At 52.1% G+C, this 25,074-nt stretch overlaps 6 protein-coding genes across 6 annotated transcripts; 4 read left to right on the forward strand and 2 right to left on the reverse strand.

Moving 5' to 3' along the window:
- Positions 1-376: 376 nt before the first annotated feature.
- STEHIDRAFT_170415 (uncharacterized protein) lies at positions 377-7,410 on the forward strand. The gene is made up of 14 exons (XM_007307024.1): positions 377-476; positions 607-958; positions 1,108-1,794; positions 1,946-2,110; positions 2,207-2,261; positions 2,337-2,352; positions 2,412-2,485; positions 2,599-2,837; positions 2,919-3,103; positions 3,201-3,340; positions 3,394-3,944; positions 4,047-6,750; positions 6,813-7,072; positions 7,149-7,410. Exons 2-12 carry the CDS (start codon positions 923-925, stop codon positions 5,535-5,537), a joined length of 3,639 nt encoding a protein of 1,212 aa, XP_007307086.1. The 5' UTR covers positions 377-476; positions 607-922; the 3' UTR covers positions 5,538-6,750; positions 6,813-7,072; positions 7,149-7,410.
- A 428-nt stretch (positions 7,411-7,838) lies between these two features.
- STEHIDRAFT_170416 (uncharacterized protein) lies at positions 7,839-9,842 on the forward strand (the record flags this gene model as incomplete). The annotated part of the gene is made up of 1 exon (XM_007307025.1): positions 7,839-9,842. The coding sequence occupies one exon, from the start codon at positions 7,839-7,841 to the stop codon at positions 9,579-9,581; it is 1,743 nt and encodes a 580-aa protein (XP_007307087.1). The 3' UTR covers positions 9,582-9,842.
- Positions 9,843-10,075: 233 nt separating this feature from the next.
- On the forward strand, positions 10,076-13,959 carry STEHIDRAFT_123547 (DUF300-domain-containing protein). Its single transcript, XM_007307026.1, has 5 exons — positions 10,076-10,457; positions 11,345-11,456; positions 11,516-11,696; positions 11,750-11,945; positions 12,006-13,959. The coding sequence occupies exons 1-5, from the start codon at positions 10,198-10,200 to the stop codon at positions 13,720-13,722; spliced, it is 2,466 nt and encodes an 821-aa protein (XP_007307088.1). The 5' UTR covers positions 10,076-10,197; the 3' UTR covers positions 13,723-13,959.
- A 100-nt stretch (positions 13,960-14,059) lies between these two features.
- Positions 14,060-15,993, reverse strand: STEHIDRAFT_159604 (uncharacterized protein; the record flags this gene model as incomplete). The annotated part of the gene is made up of 11 exons (XM_007307027.1): positions 14,060-14,453; positions 14,526-14,572; positions 14,624-14,704; positions 14,776-14,846; positions 14,915-15,140; positions 15,187-15,281; positions 15,341-15,441; positions 15,505-15,566; positions 15,623-15,794; positions 15,854-15,888; positions 15,946-15,993. 11 exons carry the CDS (start codon positions 15,991-15,993, stop codon positions 14,060-14,062), a joined length of 1,332 nt encoding a protein of 443 aa, XP_007307089.1.
- Positions 15,994-16,736: 743 nt separating this feature from the next.
- Positions 16,737-19,517, forward strand: STEHIDRAFT_113217 (uncharacterized protein; the record flags this gene model as incomplete). Its single annotated transcript, XM_007307028.1, has 4 exons — positions 16,737-16,914; positions 16,941-17,077; positions 17,110-17,173; positions 17,551-19,517. The coding sequence occupies 4 exons, from the start codon at positions 16,737-16,739 to the stop codon at positions 19,515-19,517; spliced, it is 2,346 nt and encodes a 781-aa protein (XP_007307090.1).
- Positions 19,518-20,974: 1,457 nt separating this feature from the next.
- STEHIDRAFT_148722 (uncharacterized protein) lies at positions 20,975-24,636 on the reverse strand. Its single transcript, XM_007307029.1, has 12 exons — positions 24,465-24,636; positions 24,229-24,378; positions 24,041-24,175; positions 23,274-23,964; positions 22,863-23,199; positions 22,431-22,778; positions 22,035-22,362; positions 21,824-21,969; positions 21,593-21,757; positions 21,386-21,520; positions 21,203-21,315; positions 20,975-21,151 (listed from the first exon to the last, which is right to left on the reverse strand). The coding sequence occupies exons 1-6, from the start codon at positions 24,603-24,605 to the stop codon at positions 22,604-22,606; spliced, it is 1,629 nt and encodes a 542-aa protein (XP_007307091.1). The 5' UTR covers positions 24,606-24,636; the 3' UTR covers positions 20,975-21,151; positions 21,203-21,315; positions 21,386-21,520; positions 21,593-21,757; positions 21,824-21,969; positions 22,035-22,362; positions 22,431-22,603.
- Between the last annotated feature and the right edge of the window lie 438 nt (positions 24,637-25,074).

Below are 25,074 nucleotides of genomic sequence, written 5' to 3' on the forward strand. Positions count from 1 at the left end.
GGGATATTACTCGCGCGACGTGAAGAGGGGCCGAGAGTTTTTGGGTTTGCTGCAGATTTGGGTGAGGTCGTGGGGTGTAAGGGATGTCGAGCCGAGTGTGCTTGCGGTGTTGGTTTGCAAGTTCGTTCAGGTTTGTCGTTTTTTGTCTGGGTCTGCTCTGCGCTATGTGTATGTTCGCGTGCTTAGAAGGTTGATTAGGACCGGCTCGTCCCAGCGGCCGAACAAGTAGCCTCGAAACGCAAACCCATACGCTCCGGCCCTCTTCCTCTCGCTCCCCCTCCCCCTCCCCCTTTCCCTACACCGTCCACCTCCCCGTCAAGCACATCCACATTCTGGCTACCCGCCTACATACAAACTCCCCCAGAAAACAAATGGACACTAACCTCCCAACCCCTCGATATCTCCCTACCCGCGCCATCACCTCCGGCCGACTTTCGATTCCCGGGTCATGCGAGGAGTTTGGGTGCGTTTTTTGGGTGAGTTTTCGCACCCTGCAAAAATCCCTCTGCTCTGCTTTTTCTGTCGCTGTTGGTTTTCTTCGTTGGGGGAAGCACCGTTCGACCGTTTTGTGCTCATCTTTGTCTTTATGCTTTTGCATGTATATAGATGGTTCTGCGACCTCAAGCTGCACGTGAATTCGAAAGGACCGTCTGTCGTCCTTAACGTTGAGGTTCGACCGTCGAGGGTTTTCGGGTCGGGCGCCACCACCGAGACGACTGCGACTGGGAAGGCTGCCGGGACCGCAACTACGACCACTGGAACTGAGACGACTGCCACGACCGAGACGGCTGCCACTACCAACATCGAGCCCTCGACTGCCACAGAGAGAATTGCCACGACTTCCACGACTTCCACGACCGCCACCCCGAAGAAGACAACCACGCCGGGTACTGCCAATGCCAACATCACCGATGCCAACGCGATGTTCGTCCTGCCCGACCCTTTCGTGCCGTCCCATGTACGTTTTCTTTTTTCTCGTCCTCGTCCTCGTCTTGTCTCCTCGTACTCGAATGCTCCTCCCTTTTCTTGATCTTGATGTGTAGATGATTAATCACGCTAACTCACATTCCTTTCCCTCTCAAAAACTCCCCCAATCAATAAACACAGAACCTCGCCTCACACATCTCCCGCGCCTCCCTCACCCGCCTCTTCGCAGTCTCTACCATCGCGCTGGCTAAGCTGCAGGCTGGGGCGCCGCTCGGGGCGGTGTTTGGGCCGTTTGAGGGACTTGGTGGTGTTTCTGGGCTGGGCTTGAGTGCAAGGGAGGGGGGAAGGAAGGGTCAGGGGGAGAGGGAGGGAAAGCGTGCGGAGGGGGAGTTTGGGGTGAGGATAAGGGGGAGCGAGAGGGAGCGGTTTCGTGCGAGGGAGAGGGAGAGGGAACGTGCGGCGAATGGGGCCCTTGAGGGTGCTTCAAACGCGATGGATGCTGTGGATGTGGAGGCGGAGAAGGAGAAGGATGGAGTTATAGCTTCATCTGCAGGCGTGTATACGGATGCGGATGCGGATGCGGATGCGGATGGGGCGAGACGGGTTGGTGAGACGGGGACGGTGGCGGATGTTGGGAGGGCGGGTGGTATGAGTAGGGCTCAGAGTAGGAGTCGGAGTAGAAGTGGGAGTCGGGTTGCGTCGCCTATACCTGTGGGGTCTGCTTCACCTTTGCCTGCGAGGTCCGCATCGCGTATGCCTGTGGAATCGATGGTGGTGGCGGCGGCGGGTGGAGGCTCTATGCTCAGGGGTTTCCACACGTCTGCGAGGTTGGGAGCGAGGCTTGAGGAGGGGATGGATGTTTTTGTTGTAAGCTTTTCAGTCAATTCATTCCGTCACGTTCCATTTCGATCCGTTTCTTTTTGGCTGATACACTCCATTTCGTTTCCTTCAAACTCGCACTCGCACCCGCACCTGTACCCCCCACCCGCACTCGCATCCGCACTCGCCCCCAAAATAGATAACCCCCGTCGCGCCCTCCATCCTCGAACAGCGCGCAAAAACGATCGGCAAAGTGACCTACGTCGTCAAGTCCACCTACGGCGCACAGTATCGCGTGCAATGTTTCGGGAGCACGCAGTATGGGACGGATTCGGCGGGGAGTGATTTGGATTTGGTCGTCATCGTGCGTTTTTTTGACGCTTTTTCCTGTTGACTGTTCAGCAGGTTAGGTGATGCTGACTGCTGACGGTGTTGTGGGGGCTTTTTGGATGTGCATTAGGACCCGGAGAGGCCGGCTGGGTTTTCGCCGGATGTGAACCTCAATTCTTTACCACGTAACTACTCTCTCTCTTCATTCTCGGCACCATCAGATCTGAGCTGACCAAAAATAATTCTCTCTTTCAAAAAAGCGGTCTATAATATCAGGTCTGTCGTTGGAGATTCGTTGTATGGAGGCCTACGTTTGACGATGCGTTGCTCGACAGAAAATTGGGACGTGCGCTTCAGCGGGCTGGGTTTGTGAGTGTTGAGTGTATACCTGGCGCTACCGTACCCATAGGCATGTCTGTTGTGTCCTCCACTCCATCCATCGTTCTCGCACCTCCATGTCCCCCTCCCCCCTCCCGGCACTTTCTCTCACGCTCATGCTCACGCCTCTCCCGCGCCCCACAGTTAAATTCAAAGACCCACGCACGAACATCCACTGCGACATCAACATCAACGACCGTCTCGGCGTGAAAAACACCGAGCTCATCGCGCGCTACATCGAGCTCCTGCCCGTGCTCCGGCCGCTCCTGAGCGCTATCAAGAAATGGGCGGGGGTGCATGGGTTGAATAATCCGAGCGGGAGGCAGGGGGCGGTGTCGTTTAGTAGTTATGCGTTGACGGTGATGAGTATTGCGTTCTTTCAGGTGGGGTTTTTTTTTTGCTTCTTGCCATGTCATTGCATGATGTGTGTTTTCGAGGTCAAGCGACTTATTGCTAGCCAACAGATGAAGGGCTTGCTTCCGAATCTGCAGGACGAGGAAGGGATGAGCAGGCGGGAACGTGTGTTCTGGTTGAGGACGAAAAAGCACGGGATGAGGGTCAAGTGCGATGTGCGGTGGAGGAAGGACGTGCTCACTTGGGAACCACCGCGGGAGGTGGAGTTGGCGGAGGCGCTGGCGGAGTGGTTTTAGTGAGTCCTTTGCCTTTGTCTTTGTTTCTGAGCCATTATCCGTTGCTGAATACCGTTTGTATGCGATTTTCTTTTCTTCCTTTTTCAATATGTACAGTTATTGGGGCCACGAACACCGATATGGGGATGATCTGGTGAGTATTCGGCATGGAGGGTTGATCGCAAGGCAGCATCCGTATAAGGGCAAAGCCATTACGGGTGCGCCTGTGCCGTTTAGTGGAGAGGTGAAGGCTGAAGGTGAGACTATGTTGTTGACGCGACTGGACCGGCTGTTGACAGTCTATTGTTAGGGCACGAACCCAAGCAATCGGTCACGTCGCTCTCTACGGCAGATGGGAAGGTGGAAAATACCACGGTGGAGGCGGATGGGGAAGGAGGACAAGTAGAGGTGCCACTTGTCGAGATTCTGCCAGATCTTGAGGTCAAACTTGTGGACGATCTTCAGGAGGCGGAATCGCCACAGATAGCCCACGAAGATGCCGCCGATATGGCCAGCAATGCCATACCTACCGAAACGACACCTGCCCACGACTCCGATACACCCACGCAGGACAACGTTCACCCCATAGCAGCGACTCTTTTGTCCGAGCTGAAAAAATCGCAGGAGGTCGAGAAGGATTCTACCACGGAGGAGGTCAAGAAGGATTCCACCACGGAGGAAGTCCAGCTCCTGGCCGGCGCTTCCAACGTCGTGGAACAGGACGTCGCTCTCACCGTCACCGCCGACGATGATATCGCCCAGTCGGAAGCGGGGGAATCGATCTTATCTAGAGACGACGAACAACAGCCGAATTGGTCCGCCGCGCCTTTATGTGTGCGGGATCCGTTCATCGCGCAGAAGGTTCGTTTCTTATTCCCCTCGCTCTCCTCCTTACCTCTCCTCTCCCCTTCTCCCTCGTTCCGTTCCGAAACTTACAATACCTCGCGGATGTTCCATCTACAGAATGTCACCAGCGCGATCAGGATCTCCACGATTGAGCGCTTCAGAGCGGATTGTCAAAGGGTGTATATGCTGTTGAGTTTGGGGGGTACGTGGAGCGACGTCATGCCGACGGAAAGCTCGGTGGTCGAATCGGACGAAGAGGACGCGAGTCTGTGGGACGAGATTTTGGGGGCGAGAGGGAAGAAGGGTGCTGGGCGGGGGATGGGGATGAGAGGAGGGGGACGTGGGAAGAAGGGAAGAGGCGGGGGAGTGAGGGATAATGGTGATCGACCGGCGAGGAAAGAGACGGGTCAGGGTCAGAGTCATCTTCCGGTGAAGGAGGGAGAGGCTGGGCCGAGCACGTCGACGGTACAAGTCGCAAAGAAACCGGTCGAGCGACCTGCCGTGGGGCCGTCTAACGATCCGACTGCTCCTTCTCCGCCGAAATCGTCTCAGGGTCAGAGCGGCCTTCCAACAAAGGAAGGAGAACCTGTGCCGAGCACGTCGACAGTACCATTCGCAAAGCAACCGGTCGAGCAACCTACTGCGGGACCGTCTACCGATCCCTCCACTCGTTCTCCGCCAAAATCGTCGGAACTGTCGACCGCCACGGATATCAAGGGGCAGACGAAGAAGGGAAAGGAACGCGAAGTAGTACGTTCCGAAGCGACTGCACTTTTGGAGAAGTCGTTGGCTGGTATACGTGCTCAGAGGGACGGGCAGCCGTCTTCGTCCGCAGGCCCATCTCGCAAGCCCCAATTTCCGAAACGCGCTGATAAGGCCAAGGCCAAGACAGTCGACGTTCAGCAGGCTACAAAGCAGGACACCGCCACGCCACGACCGTCCGGTCAGGATCTCCCTTCAGTGCAAGATGTGCATCTTCCAGACTCAACAGCTCGGGACGCCCCTTCTACCAATCAACTGCTCCAGCCATCTTCGTCAGCAGGCCCATCTCGCATGCCCAAATTTCCGACACACGCTGATAAGGCGAAAGCGAAGGCTGTCGACGTTCAGCAGGATACACCTGCACCACGGCCGTCCGGTCAGGATCTCCCTTCAACAGTGCAAGATGTACCTCTTCCAGACCCATCATCTCGGGACGCCTCCTCTACCAATCCCAATCAACTGCCCCCAAAAGCGCCACGATGGACGCGTGCAGAGCGGAAGGCAAGACGGGAAGCAGAGAAGGCCACAGTCATAGTTGCTTCCGAAGTGGCGTCGACGAGTCAGGAACATTCCACCGCGCAGGAGACACTACATCCCGACCCTTCTACTGACCAGCCGTCGAAGAAAAAACAACTGCCGGGTGGGGAGAAGAAGGCCAAGCGGGAGGAGAAAAAGACTGACGTCGTCCTCGCTTCCGAAGTGGGTGGGACAGATGAGCAAGGGTCTCGTTCGAGCTCTGTGCCCCCTCGGAAGAAAAATAAAAAGAAGAAGAAAGCTGCGACGGATGGAGTGTTAGTTGGTGAAAGGCCGGAAATTTCGCAGGCGCCGAATGCTCAGGCGTCGTAGCCTCGGCTTTGTAGCATGTTCGAGTTTAGCGAAGGTTTCTCGCTTTGAACGTCCTTGCATTCAATCCACAGGACTTCAGGTTGTTCATTGTTCAGGACCATCTTGTTGCTTTCGATCGCTTTGTTCAGTGCATTCGATTCGTGGTATCACAACTATCTATAGATTCTCTTTCAGCTCTCGAGCATAATCGCATGCATACATCCCATTTGTACATACAACAGCACTTTACATCCATCACAATTGACCGCACCGGTGGCAATGAAACATCATCGTAAAGAAACTATGCACAATCGACTGTGCTCCATCCTTCGAACATCAATCATGAATCATGAACCCGGTCGGTTGCGGCGGTCTCATAGCAGACAAAGAATGTACTAGCAATGGGAAAGAAGAAATCGGAAACGCTTCGATGACATCCGAGCCCCTGAATGCCTCCCTCCCATCCCAACGAACTAATTTCTGCCAGTCCTCTAGAGACGGGCACCTCATATTAGGCAACCACACGATTCCTTCCTCAACCGCGATAGGCTCCAGATCTAGATCTAAGGAGGTCGAGTCAAACGGAGTCCCTGAGCTGGAGAAGTACTGTTGGCAGACGATGCGGCGAAGGTTTGATGGAAGTTGGAGTGATGGAGAGGAGGGAATGGAGACCTTGGGGGTGGTGAGCTCGCTCTTGCGCAAGTGTCCAATGGCGTCCCTGCCATGCTTCAGACCAGCGCTGTATCGGAACGAGTAGAAGTCGAAGAGGCCAGAGATCATGAGGGTCTTCAGAGAGGGAAGGGCGCGGGCGATGGAGGCAATGGCGTGTACTTCCGAATCCTCTTCTATATCACTGTCCTTATCAACGTCGTCGTCGTCGTCGTCGTCACTATCCGGGGCAAAATATGCGGCGTACTCGCCCTTTCTGGACGGCGGGGTGCGAAATTTCGCGGACAGGTGCATTGTGCGCAACGAAGGCATCTGTATCTCCGTCACGGTTTTTGCGGGGATTTCAACGAGATGATGGACACGAAGTGTGAGCGATTGGAGAAACGGAAGTGGTGTGAGGAATATGCTGGAGAGTAGAGCGGGTCTGCGCATTTCGAGAGGGGTGGCCACGGACGGATACGTGTGGAAGAGGGTACAGCTCAGTGTGTGGAGTGTTGGCGAGACGAGACGAAGGAGCTCGAGGAATACGAATGCGTCTGGTTCGTCAGGCGGGGCGTTCGGTGGCCTAAGTGTCGTGGCCGGGTAGTCAGGAAAAGTGTCCTTCCGGTAAGGTGAGAAATTGCCAACCTCTTGTAATCAAAAAAATGCAGCTCCCGAACGTAACCTCGTCTCTCAGGATGGTCCGTAATTCTCAGCATGAGTCGATTGAGCTGAACCGAAGATGATACGGTGAAGGATCGAAATCGGATAGGTTCCATGACCTGGAAGAATTGCGTGTTGACGAGCGACAACGAGCGTAAAGCCTCCTTGGTTACTTCACCGGCATCTTCGACCACGAATTCGAAGATGCGCGTGAGCAACTCGGGAGCTAGGTGGTTGAGGGTCATCTGCAGTACAGTAAGTACATCGATAATGAGGTCGAGAGTACTTTAGAGACAACCATGCCCGCACAATGAGACTCACCTTAAACACAAAGGGGGTTGTGCAAGAGTACAGATATACGCGACTCCTTGTGAAGAGCCTGCTTCAATCGAACAGAGACACACGTGCCCGCTCTTGCAGAGAACTGGTACGGCGAGACAGGGACGGACAACGACTCGACTCGAGTCACAAGGTTACAGGCGCACGAGTCCAGCATCCATCAAAGTATGTACGGTGAGCCTAGGCCACGAAGAGAAAACCAACCACAAATGGCAGGACAAAGGACCTGTGTCCTATTCTGTTGAGGACGATGTAATATTCTTTTCGAGTTGAACCTTGGGCGAGATATTTATGTGTGGTTTCGAACTCAGCTTCGGTGTCTGCCGGTAAACAGTGAACCACTCCACGTCTTCTCTCATCTTTCGATGCATGCATGAGGACGCGCCTTACCCTCTACACGTCTTGCTCAAATTGTGCGTCTTCTTTCTCTCTACATCTGGTTATGATTTGTTTCACAGTGGCTGACTCTACAACGCTATCAGACTCAGACGGCGCGACGGTGACTCCTGGGTTAATTCAGGGTCCTTACACTGGTGCGTGCTTCAACGGGCAATACTTTGATACCAGAAGTCACTGACAAAAATGAGCTCCATTTAGATACCGGTCATTGACATATACTGCAAGTCTCTCTAGGGTTAACAGAGCTTCTGCCACACCAAGTCGGGCATATCAATGTCCCTCTCACCAATATCTCGTCTGCCAGACGACGCGCTCATCGAGATTTTTCAGTACCATATCCCCAGCAATCTGATTGGCGTCGACTCGTGGAATAGTACCTGGATGAGCATCATTCACGTCTGCCGCCGTTGGCGCCAAATCTTATTGGACTTCGGTCCTATTTGGACCAACATCATCTCGACATTTCCTGATCTCGCAGAGTTCATGATCAAAAACTCGAAGGAGCTTCCCCTCTCCCTAAACCTCGACATGACTGCTCTCACTCACTCAAGCGCTTGGGCGCGTAGATTTGTCAAACCTATCAGCTCGCGCATTCATTCCTTGAGGATGTCATACACTTCTTCGACAGCGATGGGCCGAATGCTCGACACTTTTCGCGATCATCACGCACCAATCTTGACGTCCTTGACAATCTGCTGCCATGCGATCATGGACTACGAGCGCTTGTTGATACCCACGGATTTCCTCAACCTGGATTTCCCATCCCTCACGACATTATTTTTGTATGACTGCTCATTCGTATCGTCACCGACGATGCCTTTCGCTAAAAACCTTACGAATCTGTCAATTCGCTGCGACAAAGTTAAAACGATCATACCGCTGCTTCAGCATACCCCATCTCTCGGAAAGCTTGCTATCACGATAGAAGAAAAACCGAGCAGTGGAGCGGCACACATTCCCTTCGTAGCCAATCCTAGTTCCGCTCAAATATCTCTGCCTTCCCTGGGCATGCTGCGCTTCCAAGGTCCACCTGCACAATACGTACGTTTACTCGGTCATATTTCCCTCCCCGCCAGAACAATCATGGATCTCGATCTTTCTCCGCCTCTTGAAGTTCTCGATGGTTTAACGAACGAGTACAATGGTGTACTCTCCTTCGACGGCCAGGCATGGAAAGCGGTCTTTTCAAGCCTCGAGTCCCAATACACACGCCACCAAGATGAATGTGGACTTCCCTTCCGACATGTATCCTTAGATATAACCGACGATGACCACTATCAGGTCATGCGGTTCTGCGCCTTCACAACCGACCCTAACGATACATTACCCCCCGATAGCCTGTCCGCTACTTCTTTTTTGGGACGAAGCACCATTCAGCCCGACTTCACGCTTTCGTGGAACACTGGAGACGAAAGCCGTGGGGATTTGAGCGGCTTTTCATGCCAACTCGCTCATCTCATATGGGAAAAACTTCCGTTGGATTTCGTCACCGGCATCAGTTCTACTATCGTCACGGACGCACCGTGTTATGTACGCCTATGGTTTAATATTCTGCTGAACACCCCTTTGCTCGAATCCCTCTTCGTCGACCCCGAATCTGCCGCCTCCATCTGCATTTTCCTCGAAACCGCTTCGGACTTCAAGAAAGTGGCGTCTGCGATTCCCCAGGACTATCAAAAGCTGCCTCCGTTCGTGAGGATCATGATGACTCGGTCTATCACCGCAGCTGCTGTCCGCAAGGCCCACACTCACCTCAACAGCCTTCACACCCTTGTGATTGACGGGACTGACTTATACATGGAAACGATCGACGGCGCGCTGGGCTTTGCGCTTCAACAGAGAGACGATGCGGGCCTGCCCAGACTATCTCTCCTCTCATTCAAGGGGTGTAAGGTCGGAGTAGCGGATTTGACGGAGCTGCAGGGTCTGGTAGATCGGGTGGTGTGGGGTCCAGAATGTTTGGCTGAAACAGATGGGGAGGTTCCGGGGGAAGATAGCGAAGATGATGAGGTTTAGTTTTGTGGGTTGCAAAAATTTCCCTTGGATTGCTGATTTCGTCTACTCGGACGGAACAATCCCATCTCTGTATCTCTCACCGTGGTTCTAGACTTTTCGAAGGATGATTCGAGGCATGGCCTGACCCCGGGATGTCATTATTCTTTTCTTGTCCTCCAACGTACCGTTTCCCTGTTTCCTGATGCTCTCCCTTGTTCGCTATTTACGTTCGTGGCAAGTGAGATACGTATATTACGATACACCCGAATAATTTTGACGGTTGGACTCTGCTTCCACTGTAATACGGACAGGGAGACCAGGCTCACGCACGGACTCGGATAGGGGAAAGGAAAGGAGTTGTGTGGCACAAGTGCGCCACTCGTCCTGCGTCATCGGCGCTTATCTAGACTCTGTTCCGCTCGAGCGCTTATTCTACCCTTTGGTCTGCGCATCCACCGTGTCTGTGGCTCTTCGTCTCTACCTCACGCGACCTTCAATACCCACCGTAAAGACTACGCACGACTGCGCCATATACATTCACTGACTCGAACGTCGAACACCGAGCCGAAGAATATCTCGTTCTTATACAAAGACCAACCTCGCTTCCGCCTTTGGGCGTAGAGCACCACAGTCCCCAATGGCCTCCGAGCCCTTTCAGCTTACAACGCCCTTATCCTTCTCCAGTGTTTTTTCACCGGTGGTAAATAGCCTATCTAATTATGCTCAACCACTGATATCACCTGCCGACAACGACCCAACGGAGTCTGGCGGTACTGGTTCTGCCCTACCGAAATCAATCCTCATTGCGGCCGGACTGGCGACGGTGTTTGCGACGGTGGTGTCGACAATGTCTGTGTTTCTTCACCTGAAGAACTATAGGAAGCCTATATTGCAACGGTACGTTCTACGAGCGATTCATCCGTCTTTCTTTGCACCGTGTAGGGAGAGCAGCTCGCACTGAGGAATGTGCGAACACTGTTACTCTGTCAATTCAAGGCAAGGGAGACCTGAGACCTTCCTCTGGTTGACGGGTATGCATGATATGTATGACAGACGTCATTGAGAACCGTTGGCCTTCCCTGATTCGTGGTCAGCGGCGCATTTCGCATTTTTTGCCTACAGAGGCGAGGGGGTTTACTAGTGCTGCTTAACTTCATGACGCAAGTCATGAGAGTTTCTTGCGCTCGAGCGAACAATCTGATGAAGTCAGTGACTCTGTTATGCTCACCGTTGCTTCGCCACAGTAGCTCCCTGCTGAAATTCACCATATATTCCACTCGGCTGCATGAATTGGCACCCCGCGCCACAATTTGGTCAAGGGTAATGAGCGATGACGCGTTTGAACTCGTTGTGGACAGGTTCCCGTGTCTTCTTTAGGAAGGGAGGCTGACAAAAGGAGCCAGAACTCTTGATGCCGCAGAAGCATTTGAACGACGCACACTTAGGTAGAGTTCCGTCCCAGCGAACGCCTGCATCATTTGATGTTGCATGCCCGGCCCCGTTTTTGTGAGTGCATAGGCGTTTGGTTCAAGCAGAGAGCATCTTCGGAAGGGTCTGTCGCTAGTCTAATGAGATTTGCTTCACCCATGCATCATCGAACCCAGAGACACCATAGGTGCTCCAGGAAAGGCATTTAGCTCTGCAGGCCAGTCGTACAGATGTTTCTCTTCTCTTCCAGTCTAAAATCCTGCTTGTTCTGTTACCTGTCTCTTCCCTCATGGTGCTGACCGCTGCTCCGCCTCCCCAGGAATATATGTGTACTGACCATTAAATTCCACTTACAGAATGGTCATTCGAATAATGATCATGGTACCGCTCTATGGCATCTCCTCGCTTATCTCACTCTTCTCACTTGAGGCTGCATTCTTCATCGATGTGATCCGTGATATCTACGAGGTATGTAGCCTACTCCCACTCATAATACGACAAACTGACGATGTGGCGTTGTTTGGTAGGCATTCGTCATATACTGTTTCTTCAATCTCCTGTTATCTTACCTGGGCGGTGAAAGATCTCTCCTCATCCTTGTACATGGCCGGGCGCCAAAGTCGCCCCCTATCCCCTTCAATATTTTCAAGCGCGAGTTCGACGTCAGTGATCCTTACACATTCCTCTTCCTTAAGCGGGGCATTCTTCGTGAGTCTTCTCCCCCTTCTGCGTGTGGCTCCAGATCTAATTATTTGACACAGAATACGTGCAGGTGAAACCACTACTAGCCGTCGCCACTCTGATTCTCAAGGTTGTTGGGAAATACAATGAGGGTGACTTCCGCGTCGACTCGGGTTACCTCTATATCAGTATCATTTACAACACGAGTATCTGTCTCAGCTTGTACTGTCTTGCCATGTTCTGGCTCTGCATCTCCGAGGACCTCAAACCATTCCGGTGCGTCTTTTCCTGTATCACCAGCAGAGTGACCAAAAATTCTGACCACCTCCATCACAGTCCGATGCCCAAATTCCTCTGCGTCAAAGGCATCCTGTTCTTCTCCTTCTGGCAGTCCATCGTCGTCTCCCTCCTCGTCTCTGCCGGTGCCATCCGCCGTCTCGGTCCCTATACCGACAACGAACACATCTCTCTTGGTCTCACCGACACGCTCATCTGCCTCGAGATGCCCCTCTTCGCTTTGGCGCACATGTACGCCTTCTCGCACACGGATTATATCGATTCGAAGAAGAGGGTGAGTTATGTTGGGAGGATGCCGGTGTGGTATGCGCTCAGGGATGCGTTTGGGATCAAGGATGTAGTGGAGGATTCGAAGGCCACGTTAAGAGGTGAGGGGATGGATTACAGGGAGTTTGAGCCGAGTGAGGGGTTCATGCATCAGGGTGAGGGGAGGGAGAGGAGGATCAAGGCGGGGTTGAGGTATAGCAAAGGTGGGAGAGGGAAATATTGGTTACCGTTGCCTAATGGCGGGACTGGGCTTGGAGAAGGGACGAGGGCGGCACCGACGAGGTGGCAGAGAGGGATCAATAATGTGGTGAAGAGGGTTGCCGGGGATGATCAGGCTGAAGAGGTGCACGCACCGTTGCTTGATCCGGATATTGAGGATGTTTTGCATGTGGCGGAGGATTTGAGGCCGGCGAGACGAGGTGCGGATCCAGCGGAGGGGTTGGAGTTGGAGTTTGAAGATGTGGGAGAGGGTGAAGAGGGTGAAGACGAGGAGAGGCTATACGAAGAGGCGAAACAGTATCTCTTCGGGGACTATTGTTATCCGTGTATCGACGCGAGTTCAGAGGAGGCGAGGAGAAGGATGTGGGATGAGGAAGAGAGGATATTGAGGGATGAGAGGAGTGCGTGGTTCCATGGACGACCGGGGTCTATTCCTCCACCACGTGGACAGGCGAGCAGGAGTAGGGGGACTTATGGCGCTGTGGGTACGTCCTCGAGGTCGGAGCTGCCGACGAGGGAGAGGGGGGATTATAGGGTGGTGGATATGGGAGCGGAGAGCCTCCCGTCACCGCAGACGGATGTCAAGCTCAAGTGGACGAGATCGCCCCCGCTACAATCGCAGTCGAGATCATACGCCTCCTCCACTCCCGCCTCGCCCCAACGGGCCCTTCGACCTCCACCGACGACCCGCACGCAATCTTTCTCGCAATTGAACCGTTCATCACCAGCCCCTTCACCACGCCACTCACCTCGTCCCATCTCGAAGTCGAATTCAACATCAAGCTCTACGTCTGGAAGCCTCGACTCACGTGGATTAGCCAAAGCAAGAGTGACACCTCCAGGTCAATCACCTCGACCAGACGCAGTCGATCTAGTCGTAGAAGACGATGAAGCTGCTGAAGAAGACATGATGAACGAACGTCGACGTGGAGAACCCGCCGTCCGCGGTAGTGGACTCCGGAAAGTCTACCGACGTCGATACCTCGCCGCCTCGGGGGACGAAGTTGAAGAGGACGTGGAGGGTGAGGATTACGAAGATCATGACAATAGCCCAGGTGTGCAGAGGGAGTGGGGAAGGGAGAGTAAGCAGGAATTGGAGGAGGAGGATGAAAGGAGAGGGCCGAAGGACGAGGGTGAGGTGGAGAGGCTGGAGGAGGATGCGACGGTGGCGAGGGCGTCGTTACCGCCGCCGCATGCGAGGTTGGATGTGGGTGGACATGGAGCGGGTGGGGCGTTGGATAGGTGGGACGAAGAGAATCCCTGGGCTTGATCCCGGCCCTCACTTTTCTACTGGTTCAACGTGCTATGCGTGGGTGGTGCCAGTCAAGAAGTATCGACGATTTTCGCTCTGAGTGGGTTGTCTAGGGATAGAAAGCGCGTATGTTATTGTCTCAATGCTTTGGTTACACACGGTGGATTGATTTGCAAGTCTCGCTATCTTGATGTACAGTATCGTATCAATTCATGTATTCGCTGGACTGGGTTTCGCAATTTATTTACGACCGTTGACGACCCAATTTACATTATCTCTTCTCATGAGCCAAAGGCGTAGAGAAACGCGTAGAAGGGTGTAACGGAGGCCAGCCTCTTTCCGCTTCCACGTAGAATCATCTCGTTCCCGAAGCGTTATCTTCTTCGTCGCTAGGACCCCAAAGGCTTGGAAGATCCTCCAGGAAACTCTCCTCCCCATCGAAGGCGAGGGCGATAGGGAGGCTGTAGCCCATCGAGGCAAGCGTTGTCCTAGTGTTGGCTGTTTTCATCGCGGTTCTCGTCTCTGGACGAGAAATACAGAGCTCGGAGTTTGAATTGCCAGCGATCTTTTTGACTGCAGCGTTATATATCGGTTTCGAAGGTCCGATTCTGATGTGAGGCGGTCCCTGCTCGTCCAGAGCCGGAGCGGACACTGGAGGCCCCCAAGTCCTCGATGTGGAGGGTCGATGCCCGGACGGCTCGAATTGGCGCAGGTTGAGAACCAGACGGTTGACAAGCATGCTCGGCAAGCTATCGACAGTTCAAGTGTGCAGCATGGTCAATCAGAAGGCGATGATGGTCATTAGAGAAGGGACAACGAACACCGTGAAGAAGGTGGGTACGCTGCTCCCCAAGGAAACTTTTGCAAACTGCGTTGCGACCATAAATGTCGGTGCACTCAGAAATTAGACTGAACTTACGTCGCGACTGAACATTGTATCCTTTGGGTTCGATTCAGCCGGTGTTAGCGATGTAGTGCAATGAGCAGTGAAAGGAGGCGGCTTACAAGGTCCAGGAAACATTGTATAAGATTTATCAGAAGTACCGCTCTGAACATATATAGTGTAAGTACAGTAAGGCCGTCAGTTTTATCCAAATCGTTGGTACCTGAGGGTGACAATACTGACGCATAATAGAGGAGCCCTGGAGTGGCCCAGGTGATTAGATGGAGTTTGAACAACTGTGAGAAGTTGGAAGACAAGCATACGTACCGTCACGTAGTATCAGCTGGGTGATGCTATGTTGCTGCATGCGGCGCATGTCTACTGTGTGACGGAGAGTCCTCTTGATCGTTAAAAGAATCACCATAGTGTCAAAGACGATGGGGAGAAGAGACCCAGACACGAGTCGAAGCAAAACTGTGTACAGGTGCGACTTCTCAAATCCGTCTGGTATTTTTGTGTCAGACAATACGTTCTTATCCCTGGGGTTCACTGGCTATCAGAATCACTGAGATCAAAGAAGAAACATAGTGCATATTTACTGGAATAGTGTACGGCTGGTGGAGATAATGCTGCACCGTGACAGAGGGGTAAATATTGTTCCGCTCGTGGAGACTATCAAGACGAAGCTCATATACTGCATGGTATGCATTAACATTCAACAAATCATTTGGGATCATTGAGACAGCTACTCACGTAGATTTGGAGGCAGACTGATGCAAACACCAAGCTTCCGAGTATAGTGAGTACGACTGTGCTTCTGAAGTAGATGGCGAAGATCCTGTGGGCGAGGAGCACTACCGTGACGACGAACACGAATCAGTCGAATGGTCCGAGGTGAAACAGGGTGCATGACTTACAGCCCGTTGTTGTTATTGTGAAGATCATCAATGTCTGGGAGACGTAAAACAGACCATAACACCTGCGTGGTTGTGTTCAGGTATGCCAGGAGTATTGAAATATTTTCGATAGGCTTACTGTTGCTCGGAGGCATGCGTTCCAGGAAAGCCAAAAACTATTGCGAGTACTTGGTAGAGAAATGACCCATAGCGGTTTGCGACGAACAACGCAGAACTTCCCGACGGTGGCATCATCCAAATACGGCGAACTTCTCCAGGCAGCGTATGAAAGAATGAACAAAGCCACACAACTGCGATATAGAGGTTATAATGGTGGACAGATCTGTATTCATGGGAGCTACAGACGTACCCAGCATGCATACGTTGCCATAGTTCGTCAAGATCCTGCATGCCAAGCAGATTAGCATAAAAGTGTAGTGATTGGTTGTCAATTTTGATTACTTGCCATAGCTGTTCTTCCGAAGCAAGAGTGTACAGTGCAATCTTCATGGCGGGGGAGAGGAGGTAGGAACTCGTAGAAGGACATCAAGAGCACAAGGGATACAGGTAAAGCTCTAAGTAATGTCGCGTAATTCGCAAATATAGCTGTCGCTGGCGACGGCTTGATATCAGATGTTCAGACGGGGTGTGATGGTCACGGAGTTTCAGCCTGACTGTCATACAATGCGATAGCTCAAAAAGTCAGGTTAGCACTCGCACGGCTTGACGAATAGAATCATTGCATATTACCGAGCCAGGTGCATAGATGAGATCCCCTCAAAGTCTTACGGCCAATAGGCTGCACCAATAGACGGTGAAGTCTTGATCGTTGAGAATCGGAGGATCAATCAAGCCAAGATCAGTTTGTCGAAGGAAGATCTCTCTGAAACTGATGATTCACACATACTAGCATATAAGGTAGAAAAACTGCACCTATAAGCCGCCCCAAGACAAGTCAAGATAGCAAGAAAAATGCTTATCCTTGTGTAAAGCAATCAAGACCAATAGCTCAACGTCTCGGGATGGAGATGCCCTGGAACCAACAGGGATAGATGGCTATCCACGTACAGCTGGCTCAAAAATAACCCATTCCCTTTGTTTACTTACTGATAATTTTCAGACGAACAGTTATTGCGAGAAGACGGAGACGTACAGAAGGTATTTGGCTATGAAGCCCCAATGATGCAATCGACAGCACTGACGACTGTATGAACCTATCACAATCATGAGGAAGCTTTCGAGCAGAGAAAAGCATGTCATGTAAGAGAGGCGATTGGAAGTCGATATTCAAGTATTCCTGTGTCATCGTACCCCGGGAGAAGGAGAGGGAGAGTCAGAAAAGGTCGCTTGTCGTGGCAAAAGTTGGGCACAAGAAACGCACGGATAACTCCGACACCCTACGGCGACTCGGAACGCCTCGCGATTGTGTCTGTTTGTTTGTGTCCAATTCCGACCAGTCTCTACCAAGTCTCACATTCCTAGTATTTGCTACACATTCCCTTTGGAGCTTTCGATGAAGCTGCTCTATGCCCATTCACTAGAGTCTCTAGAATCTAAACTGGCTCAGGTCAATCGTTCAATCCAACTTCGACTTGTAAGTATACAAGCGGTATAAGTAATCTATAGCGGCGGTCGTCGAACAAGGGAGGAAGGAAGAAAGATTTGGGATGGAACGGAGAGTTGCAGTATGGTAAGTAAATACTTATGTTCTTGTGTCGATTTGGTGTCGATCGATCATCTTGGTCCTACTGTCCGTTCAGAAGTGACGCCGCCGGGCTCTGGAGTGTGACCTACTGAAAGGGTTCGTTCCGAATGCCGGTCTAGCTTTCGTTGAACTCGACCTTGGTTTCAACATCCCACTACAGACCATCTATACTACCGCCAACATCCTACTCACATTATTCTCAGACTACTACGCTTAACCCACTCTATCTACGGGCTAGACATCGTCTCTTGGTTGTCCTCGTTTTCAGTCCATCATGAAGGTCGCTATTAGTACCTCAATGCCCGTCTCCAAACTCCTCTCGCACATTCAAAAGCGCCGCCGACGTTCCAGGGCACTCGCAGCCTACGCCAACTATGCAGCCACGAACTTTGGTCCCTCCAGTGCCCGCGGCGGGCCCGTCAATGCGTATTGTGTTGCCCTCATGCATTCTATACCTACCTCCATCTCTGCCTCTCCCTCTACGGCGTGCCTGCAGGCATCCGCCAGCTTCGAGCTCGACTCAAGCCAAGAGAACAAGACATACGCGAACAAGGGTAAAGTGTTCGACGAAGGCGAAGATAAAGACGACGCGATCCTAATAACAGCCCTTCCCTCCCTGCCTTTTTGCTGTCACGCCGATCTCATCCTTATGGCCCGCCCTGCCCTGAAATCTGTTGCGGATCATATCAACGCGTACCTCCCTGGCGTGACACAGATTCCCGTAGGCGATGATGTTAAGAGCGAAGATATCAGGAGAATTATTGAGGAAATGGTTGGTTTGAGGGAGAAAGGCGGTGCAGCACAGAGAGGTGGCGCTAAGTCTGGACGTGGAATCGGAAGGACCATTGCGCTGGAATCCTCCAACTCTTTCTTCGGGCCCCAGGGTACCCACCGTCCCCCTGGAAAGAGCGTCACGTTCGCTCGCCCTCTCTTCGCATCTCCGGATAACGCTAGTAACACCTCAATAACCAGTCCCATCATCGACTCGCCCAGTCTCCACCAGTCTCCCACTCCTGCCCCATCCAACCCACATTCGCATGCCCCCTCTACATCTGACATGAGTATCGCAACTTCCTATGGAGCCCCTATTGTATCCTCCCTCTTGCCCGGATCATTTTCACAGCTTTCCCAGTATACATCCCACACACAGTCACAGTCCCAATCGCAAGACATTTCGGGTTCTGGTTCTGTGCTCTTCCAATGTCAGAGCGTCTCCCAAGTCGGTTCCCCAACGCCTACTCCACCGCGCTCCCACGTGTCCCACCCTCAGCCATCTCTTCCGGTATCCCCGCCCCGTTCCCATTCTCGTCGAGGACTCCCCTCTCCTGGGCGCTCGAACGGCGGTAGCACCCCGCTTAATCCCTCTGTGAGCACCCCCATAATCTCATCGTACTCGCATCGACTCGCCACGTCATACACGTCGCCCGCACTCTCCCAATCACTTTGGTCGATCCCCGAAGCTTTTCTTCCGCACGCTCCGGAATTCGATCTTGAGACTGCACTGAGCCTGAGGAGGAACGAAGATGTTGATCTAGGCGCGGATTTCGGCCATATTGATGGCGTAGACGTGATTGGTTCGGGCCATCAGGTTGGGGTCGAGGATCAGGTGGAGAGTGCGATCGGAGAAGGAAGGGTCGATGCTCGACCGCGCTCGTGGGGGAGAACTTCGGTGCTATGTCCGGATAGTCGTGAGAGTGACCGTGATGAGAGCGCGGACGATGAGGAAGGTGGGGTGGGTGGGATTGACGTGAGGTTGAACGAGAGTAAGAGTGTTCGCGGAGGAAGAGCCGAGGAAAATCGCGAGGGTAAGACCTACGAGGCAGGAGAGGGCGGGAACACGAGTGATACCGATACCCAGGACAGTGCGAGTGCGAGTGGCACCAGTGAGATTGGAGAAGAGGAAGGGACAGCGACAGAGACAGAGGATGAATGCGAGACGAGAACCGATAGCGAGAATGATATTGAGCCCGAGGAGCAGGAAGATGATGGTGGAGTTGGCAGTGAAGACGAGCGCGAAGGTATGGTGATGTTTGGAGAGGCTCGAGCTGAGAACCAATGCGCGAGAAAGGCAATGGATGAGGATGAGGATGACAAGAAATTGGACGGCAGGTTGCTCCAGTCGGAGGTACAGCAGCAAGCGTCGGATTCTCAGTTCGGGGAGAACAAGGAGTTGTCTGCCTCAGGATCGGCTGCTTCAGAGTTTGGACTGGGTCTGGACGAATCGTCTTCGTTGGTCGACGTCGTCACTACTCGCGTGCATCCCTCTTCGACGGGCTACAGCGCCAGTTCTCAGGATGAGGTCATCAACGAGAACCATGTCGAGGCTTGATCTCCTCGAGGGATCAAGAGCTTGTCACTGTTTATTTACTCTTCGGTATTTATACATGTACATACGGATCCACACATTGTCTGCCTTGTATGCCCGCATCGTTGTTTCTACTACCACAGCCCACTCCTTCTCGTCGAATGCCCTGCAGCGTTATACGCCATCTTTGTTGAGTATCTGACATGAGCAAACAATCTGGGTGGGGGCTATAGTCGGCTGCGCAACGAACCTTCTGTTCGTACACGAACGACCATCTCATCACGCAGAAATAAACGATGAAGATGATAAAGCCGTAAATAAATCGTCATTATAGCTGTAATGAACTGACGATGATGCGGTCCAAAATAAGAACATATAATGAGAGGTTATGTCGCATCTCCGATAACGACGCGGAATGGTGCTACAGTGGGTCAACGTCTCCAAAACGGAAAGGGAACCTCTTCGGTGCCTTGAAATCCTGAATATCCTGGTTCCTAAAGTCTTCGAAATCGTCGAGAGTAAGTTTCGTACTAAACATCAACCCCCTGAAACCGCAGACCAAGCGATGCTCAGGCCAGTCACTAAAAAGATAGATATTTCGATATTCACATCGGGTGTCAGCTATCCGTCATCATCAAGATTGTGGACGAAGATGTGACGCACGATCTTTGACATACAAGACTGCAGTAACCCGCTGTCTTACACGCTTTACACTTCCATGTTCTCCTGTGCCCACATTCTCGTCGCACACATATCTTTCCAGCCGTGTTTGAGGGCCGCTCCACTGATTCGAGGGCCAACCACGCTTTGCGTAAAGGGCCAACTGCGTCGGGATTTGCCTTTACCCAGTCACGAAGTTGTGGGCCGGGGGAGTATGCAAGTTTAAGGCATGCATGCATAAGCCGTGGACGGGGAAACTGGTTGCGGTAGAGGGAAATTGATCGAGGAATGAGCCTACAGAGGAGCTGAAAGTATATGATTATATGTCCTGCATCTTTGAAGAGTTGAAGGTAGGTAAGTATCCCCGTCAATTGTCATACCACACGTGATTAGGATGAGGCTTACGAGGGAGAACTTCCATAAAGTCGGCGAGCATCAGACTTTCAAGCATGTCGATTAAGCCAGCTCTGGTACACGTCCGTACGAAGACCTCCGCCTCCTGCGGCTCGCGGAGGGAAACATGTGCTCCGCAACGTTGAACAAGACATATTATCGAAAGAATGGGGTCTCGAAAAGGGTTGACCTCGTCGGGGCTGAAATGCTGGTCGAGCCCGGACATGACTAGTCTGAACAGCCGGGAGAATACTGACGTTGAACGATGTAATCCGTACACAAATCGGTGTGCGGATGTGAGATCCGTTGATTGTCGGGATAGATCACGAGCGAATGGGTAGAGACGAGAAAGCAAATAAGCCGGTGTGAATGATGTCGCTAAGGTTCCTGGTATACCGAGGGCCTGCGCGAATTTCTGGAAAAAGAGGGGGAAGTCACCGTGGGGGATACCAATACGGAGAAGGTCGAAGAGATCCGCCGGATAAGAGCGACGCGGAATACGAATCAACGCCATTATACAAGCGAAAATGTCGTTATCCTCCGTGGCGTGCGACAAAAAGCTGGAAATGATGGGGATAGTAAGGCTGTTCCGTAAAACAATCAACCTACGGGGAGCAAATTGAGCATTAGTCAAGATCGTACAAGGGATTACGAACTCGTTAAAATCGTCGTCCAATTCCACTACAGCCGCCAATAAATTAATGATAGTGGTTCTCCCGTTGGCGAAGTCATTTGCAAGAAATATCGAGCGATTCGGCTCATCCCAGAGCTTTTGAACCAAAGGAGGATGAGTTTAAGGCATGCCTGACCTGGCGATAGTACGGAGAAACAGCACTCACGACATTCATCAATTCATTCCAGTAAGCTCTCATTGTGTTAATGAACCTCTGGGTAGCTGCACTTGGAAAGCGCTTGACGCTTCTTGCCCCAACTTGTAGGATTTCGATCCATGGCATCACCGCAGATTCCCTCACCTAGAAATGGTCGGTTCAGCTACTGCTACGTACCAGCAAGCATTCCGTGCTTGAAGAAGGAAACCCTCTCACCACGGTCTGTTGTTGAGATACGACTTTGGAAAGCATGCTTTCGAGTAAAAAGCGAAAAATCGCCTCAGTGATGCCTTCCTCAATGAGATGCTGCCAAAAAGTGCCTTGAGAGGCGTCTGCATCCTCGACGATCATCAATATAACAGTTGCAACGTCCGGGAGATCCTGTTCACGATGGTAGAAGACCGTCATTCGAAGAGGCTATGACAATAATGATAGAAACACACATACCTCCCTTTCATGTCCATACCGGTCTCTCCATCCCAAGTTGGAAACGCCAGGCGAATAAGTTAAGGCCTCCAAGTACGCGATAATTCGCGCCGGATTACCCTGGGCCAGGCGGGTCCAGTAGACGGGGCCCTTCGTCATTGCAGCTACTAGCAAACCTTCAAAAATCAGCTTGGCTTTCGCCTACGGGATAGCGTAAACTCGAGCTACTGACAGCTGAAGCAAATAATGTAGAGATGAAGGAAGAGAGAAAGAAAGGGTGGAGACAATGTCGCCGCGGCGGTCTGACATTTCAAGGTCGAATGTTTCAGGTGACACCCGGGAAACTCCGAAGATAGCATTTGCCACTCAATTCATTCGTGTGGCAATCTAGCGGCAAAGCTACAGCTAGCTGAGTGGTCTAATGTTCTAACTTGGTACGGCTAACAAATGGAATATACCGCCAGAGCGATATGGTACCTGCTACACTGTCGCCTTCATAAGGGCGAGGCTCCCTTTAGGCGAGCCGAAAAGTCCTCACCGGGATGGGAGATGGTATTCTTCTACAGAATACAAAGTCAGATCATCGAAACCCAAAAAGCGCGATAATCTTAACAGCATAAACACGTACTTAACACATTCTCGCTTGCCAATCACCTACCAATCTTACCGCCTCCTCACCGTCCTCGACCTCGCAGACTCTGTGAAGAGTTCCCAGCTGACGATGTAGCTTCCAGACTCGACAGGAGCCGTGTATAGTACCAATGACCAGTGTGTATTACTGGCTACATGCGCCAATGTGAACTAGTTTTCGCACTCCGGAGGATTAAATAAACCTGGGTCCAGTTCCGGGAAGCGAAGCGGAAATCGTTCCGGTGGGGATATATAATCGACTCTTTTGTCATCTGAGCTGGAATGGAGAGCGCGCCGCAGCCTCCCGTCTTTGAACCCACAAAGCATGCGATGTTCGGCCCAGTCCCTAAAGCCACAAGGTGGATCATCAGCATGTCAGCGGGTTTTTAGAGGAGACGACGCGCGCGAGAAAGGGAAACGAGCCGCATACTCAGTCTGACACTCCACGCCACAATATTCCACCGTCCCACATGCCGCACATCGTTTTCTTCTTTTCTGTCCACAGCCTCTCCTCATACACGTGCCGTCTATATGTGACGTCCAGCACAACCCATCCGCGACGATCCAGGCGGACAATATATCCGAGACGCTAGAACTTTTGGGATGAGCTCCGATCCATTCGTAAAGGACTCTATTGGAGGTGAAAGGAAGGTTGAGACAGGCTCGGACCAGAAGAGGACGGGGGAAGTGACGACGGAGAGAGGATAGGAGCGAGGGTGATGCTCGAGATGCAGCGTAGATCTTCTGTAAAATGGCCGCCACTAAACCTGAGAAAGTCGAACCAGTCATCTATCACAACACTTCTACACACAAAAAAACGGGTTGCGGAAGTCTGACTTACATGGCATCTCCGCAATTTTGTCCGATTTTTGAAGGAGAACAGTCTCGAGAGCATCGAATATGCCCGCCCGGAGAAGGCCCTTGACAAAGGCTACCATTTCTTCCGGGCTCTCCGCTCCCGCCTGGAAGAGACATTGCCCTATGAAGCCTAGGGCCGGAGTGACAAGCAGGTCTGTATCGAACCCGCGACACGATGTCGTGTCCGCTTCATCACTCTGCGCCACAACATCACAAAAGTGGCAGAGCAGTGCCTTTGAACGGAGCAACGTGTGAATAAATTCCCGTTCAAGCCGCCCCTCACACCATTTCGGAAGCATCGAAAGTCCGAGGATGAAGTTACTCAAGAGGAGTTGTAACGTTGCTGGTCGGGTACGGAGAAGTCGGGCGAGGGATGAGAGCAAGGTAGACGGTGAGCCATCCTGAACACCAAGAAGCATGTGTTGGAGGAAATAAGTAGGTTCCCTGCGAAGGAGGAAGTTAAGTGCGACGAGAAAATCCAAGGAATCATCGAGTTCCGTCGAATAGATCAGGTATCGAGTGATGAGGGGGACGGTGAGGTCGTCAGGGTCATGGACAATGCTGATGAAAGTTTCGTCATAGCCCATGATGCCCTTGACGAGCTGCGCGACCGATTGTCGTTCCTCAACGGACGTGAGGTACGGACGCAAACTACGCTGCGGGTCGTAGAATAACTGTGGCGCACACGAAAAAATATTGAGTCATACTATGTACTCCCGGCGAGTATCGAAGATATCAGTAGATGCGTACCCTGGTAATGATCTTGGTCCAGGAATCCTTTATCTCAGATACGAACCTATCATTGGCTGGCCCAGGCAAGTACTCGAGGTTTTGTCCCCCTTGCGACAATATATTTACGAAGGGCCAATATGTAGACGGGAGAGTCTACGCACGTCGTTCATTTTCCCAGTGTATTGCACGGTGGATATCATGCATACCTGATCATCTTGATACGATTCGTCATCGGGGCACCTCCATAGACAACCGCAAAGTGCCTTCGTGATTCCCACATTCAAAAGACGGTGCCATCGTATCCCGGTCTCAGCAGCAGCGCAAGTAGAGAGTGCGCCTAAAACCTGCTGAAATCCCTGGTAACACGATGAAGGGTATAAACCAAAAAACAGTAGCATCAAATTGGGCTTATTTGATTACGGTTATACACATATGTGCGCACCGTAGAATCGTCACCGAACCTCGTCCTCGGATCCCTTTGTGCAGCCCACATCCAATCGAGCAGGGCTACGATCCGCTCAGGGTTTGTGTCGATGACCCGCAGCCAGTAGCCCTGTGTGTTTATATTTCTTCGACTGTTCATATCGTCATAGAACTGGGAGTATCTGAAGTCGAGGGCTAGGAGTATCCTGTAGCGAAAAGGAGAAAAGTGAAGAGTGGCAAAGCTTAGAGTGGCGAAGACCGTCGGGTCGAAGGAAATCACATCACGTGTTCAGCGCGTATGTGACAACTCCCGAAGGTGTGGCACTCCGGAGTCTCCTAGCTCCTCGCCACAAAGAGCTAGCTGCCTTCTACTGTCGAGCTCGTCAGACTCAGAATAGAGCGTTTTTGTTGTCGAGTGCGAGAGCTGTTGCGCTAGTAGAGCTGTCGAGGTCACCAGAGATATGTTATGGAGCGAGCCTAACAGCACAGGACACAGTGCTTTATACACATCTCAGTGGTCAAAAATGTGTTTGCAATTTTTTTCGGAGGGGACAGGACCCTTAACCATGATACGTGAGTTGTACGTGAGGCATCCCGAAGAACAATGTCGTCATGGCGCCAACGAACCG

The sequence above is a fragment of the Stereum hirsutum genome, assembly GCF_000264905.1.
Source record: "Stereum hirsutum FP-91666 SS1 unplaced genomic scaffold STEHIscaffold_12, whole genome shotgun sequence".
In the NCBI taxonomy this organism is placed as follows: Eukaryota; Fungi; Basidiomycota; class Agaricomycetes; order Russulales; family Stereaceae; genus Stereum; species Stereum hirsutum.

Coding starts and splice junctions, on each gene's coding strand:
- STEHIDRAFT_170415 (XM_007307024.1), top strand. CDS start 923: ATGTTCGTCCTGCCCGACCCTTTCGTGCCGTCCCAT. Junction 1,795..1,945: donor AGGGGATGGATGTTTTTGTT/GTAAGCTTTTCA, acceptor CCCCCAAAATAG/ATAACCCCCGTCGCGCCCTC. Junction 2,838..2,918: donor TGAGTATTGCGTTCTTTCAG/GTGGGGTTTTTT, acceptor GCTAGCCAACAG/ATGAAGGGCTTGCTTCCGAA.
- STEHIDRAFT_123547 (XM_007307026.1), top strand. CDS start 10,198: ATGGCCTCCGAGCCCTTTCAGCTTACAACGCCCTTATCCTTCTCCAGT. Junction 11,457..11,515: donor TGATCCGTGATATCTACGAG/GTATGTAGCCTA, acceptor GTTGTTTGGTAG/GCATTCGTCATATACTGTTT. Junction 11,946..12,005: donor GAGGACCTCAAACCATTCCG/GTGCGTCTTTTC, acceptor CCTCCATCACAG/TCCGATGCCCAAATTCCTCT.
- STEHIDRAFT_148722 (XM_007307029.1), bottom strand. CDS start 24,605: ATGAACAGTCGAAGAAATATAAACACACAGGGCTACTGGCTGCGGGTC. Junction 24,176..24,228: donor AATCGTATCAAGATGATCAG/GTATGCATGATA, acceptor CGACGTGCGTAG/ACTCTCCCGTCTACATATTG. Junction 23,965..24,040: donor GGACCAAGATCATTACCAGG/GTACGCATCTAC, acceptor TGTGCGCCACAG/TTATTCTACGACCCGCAGCG.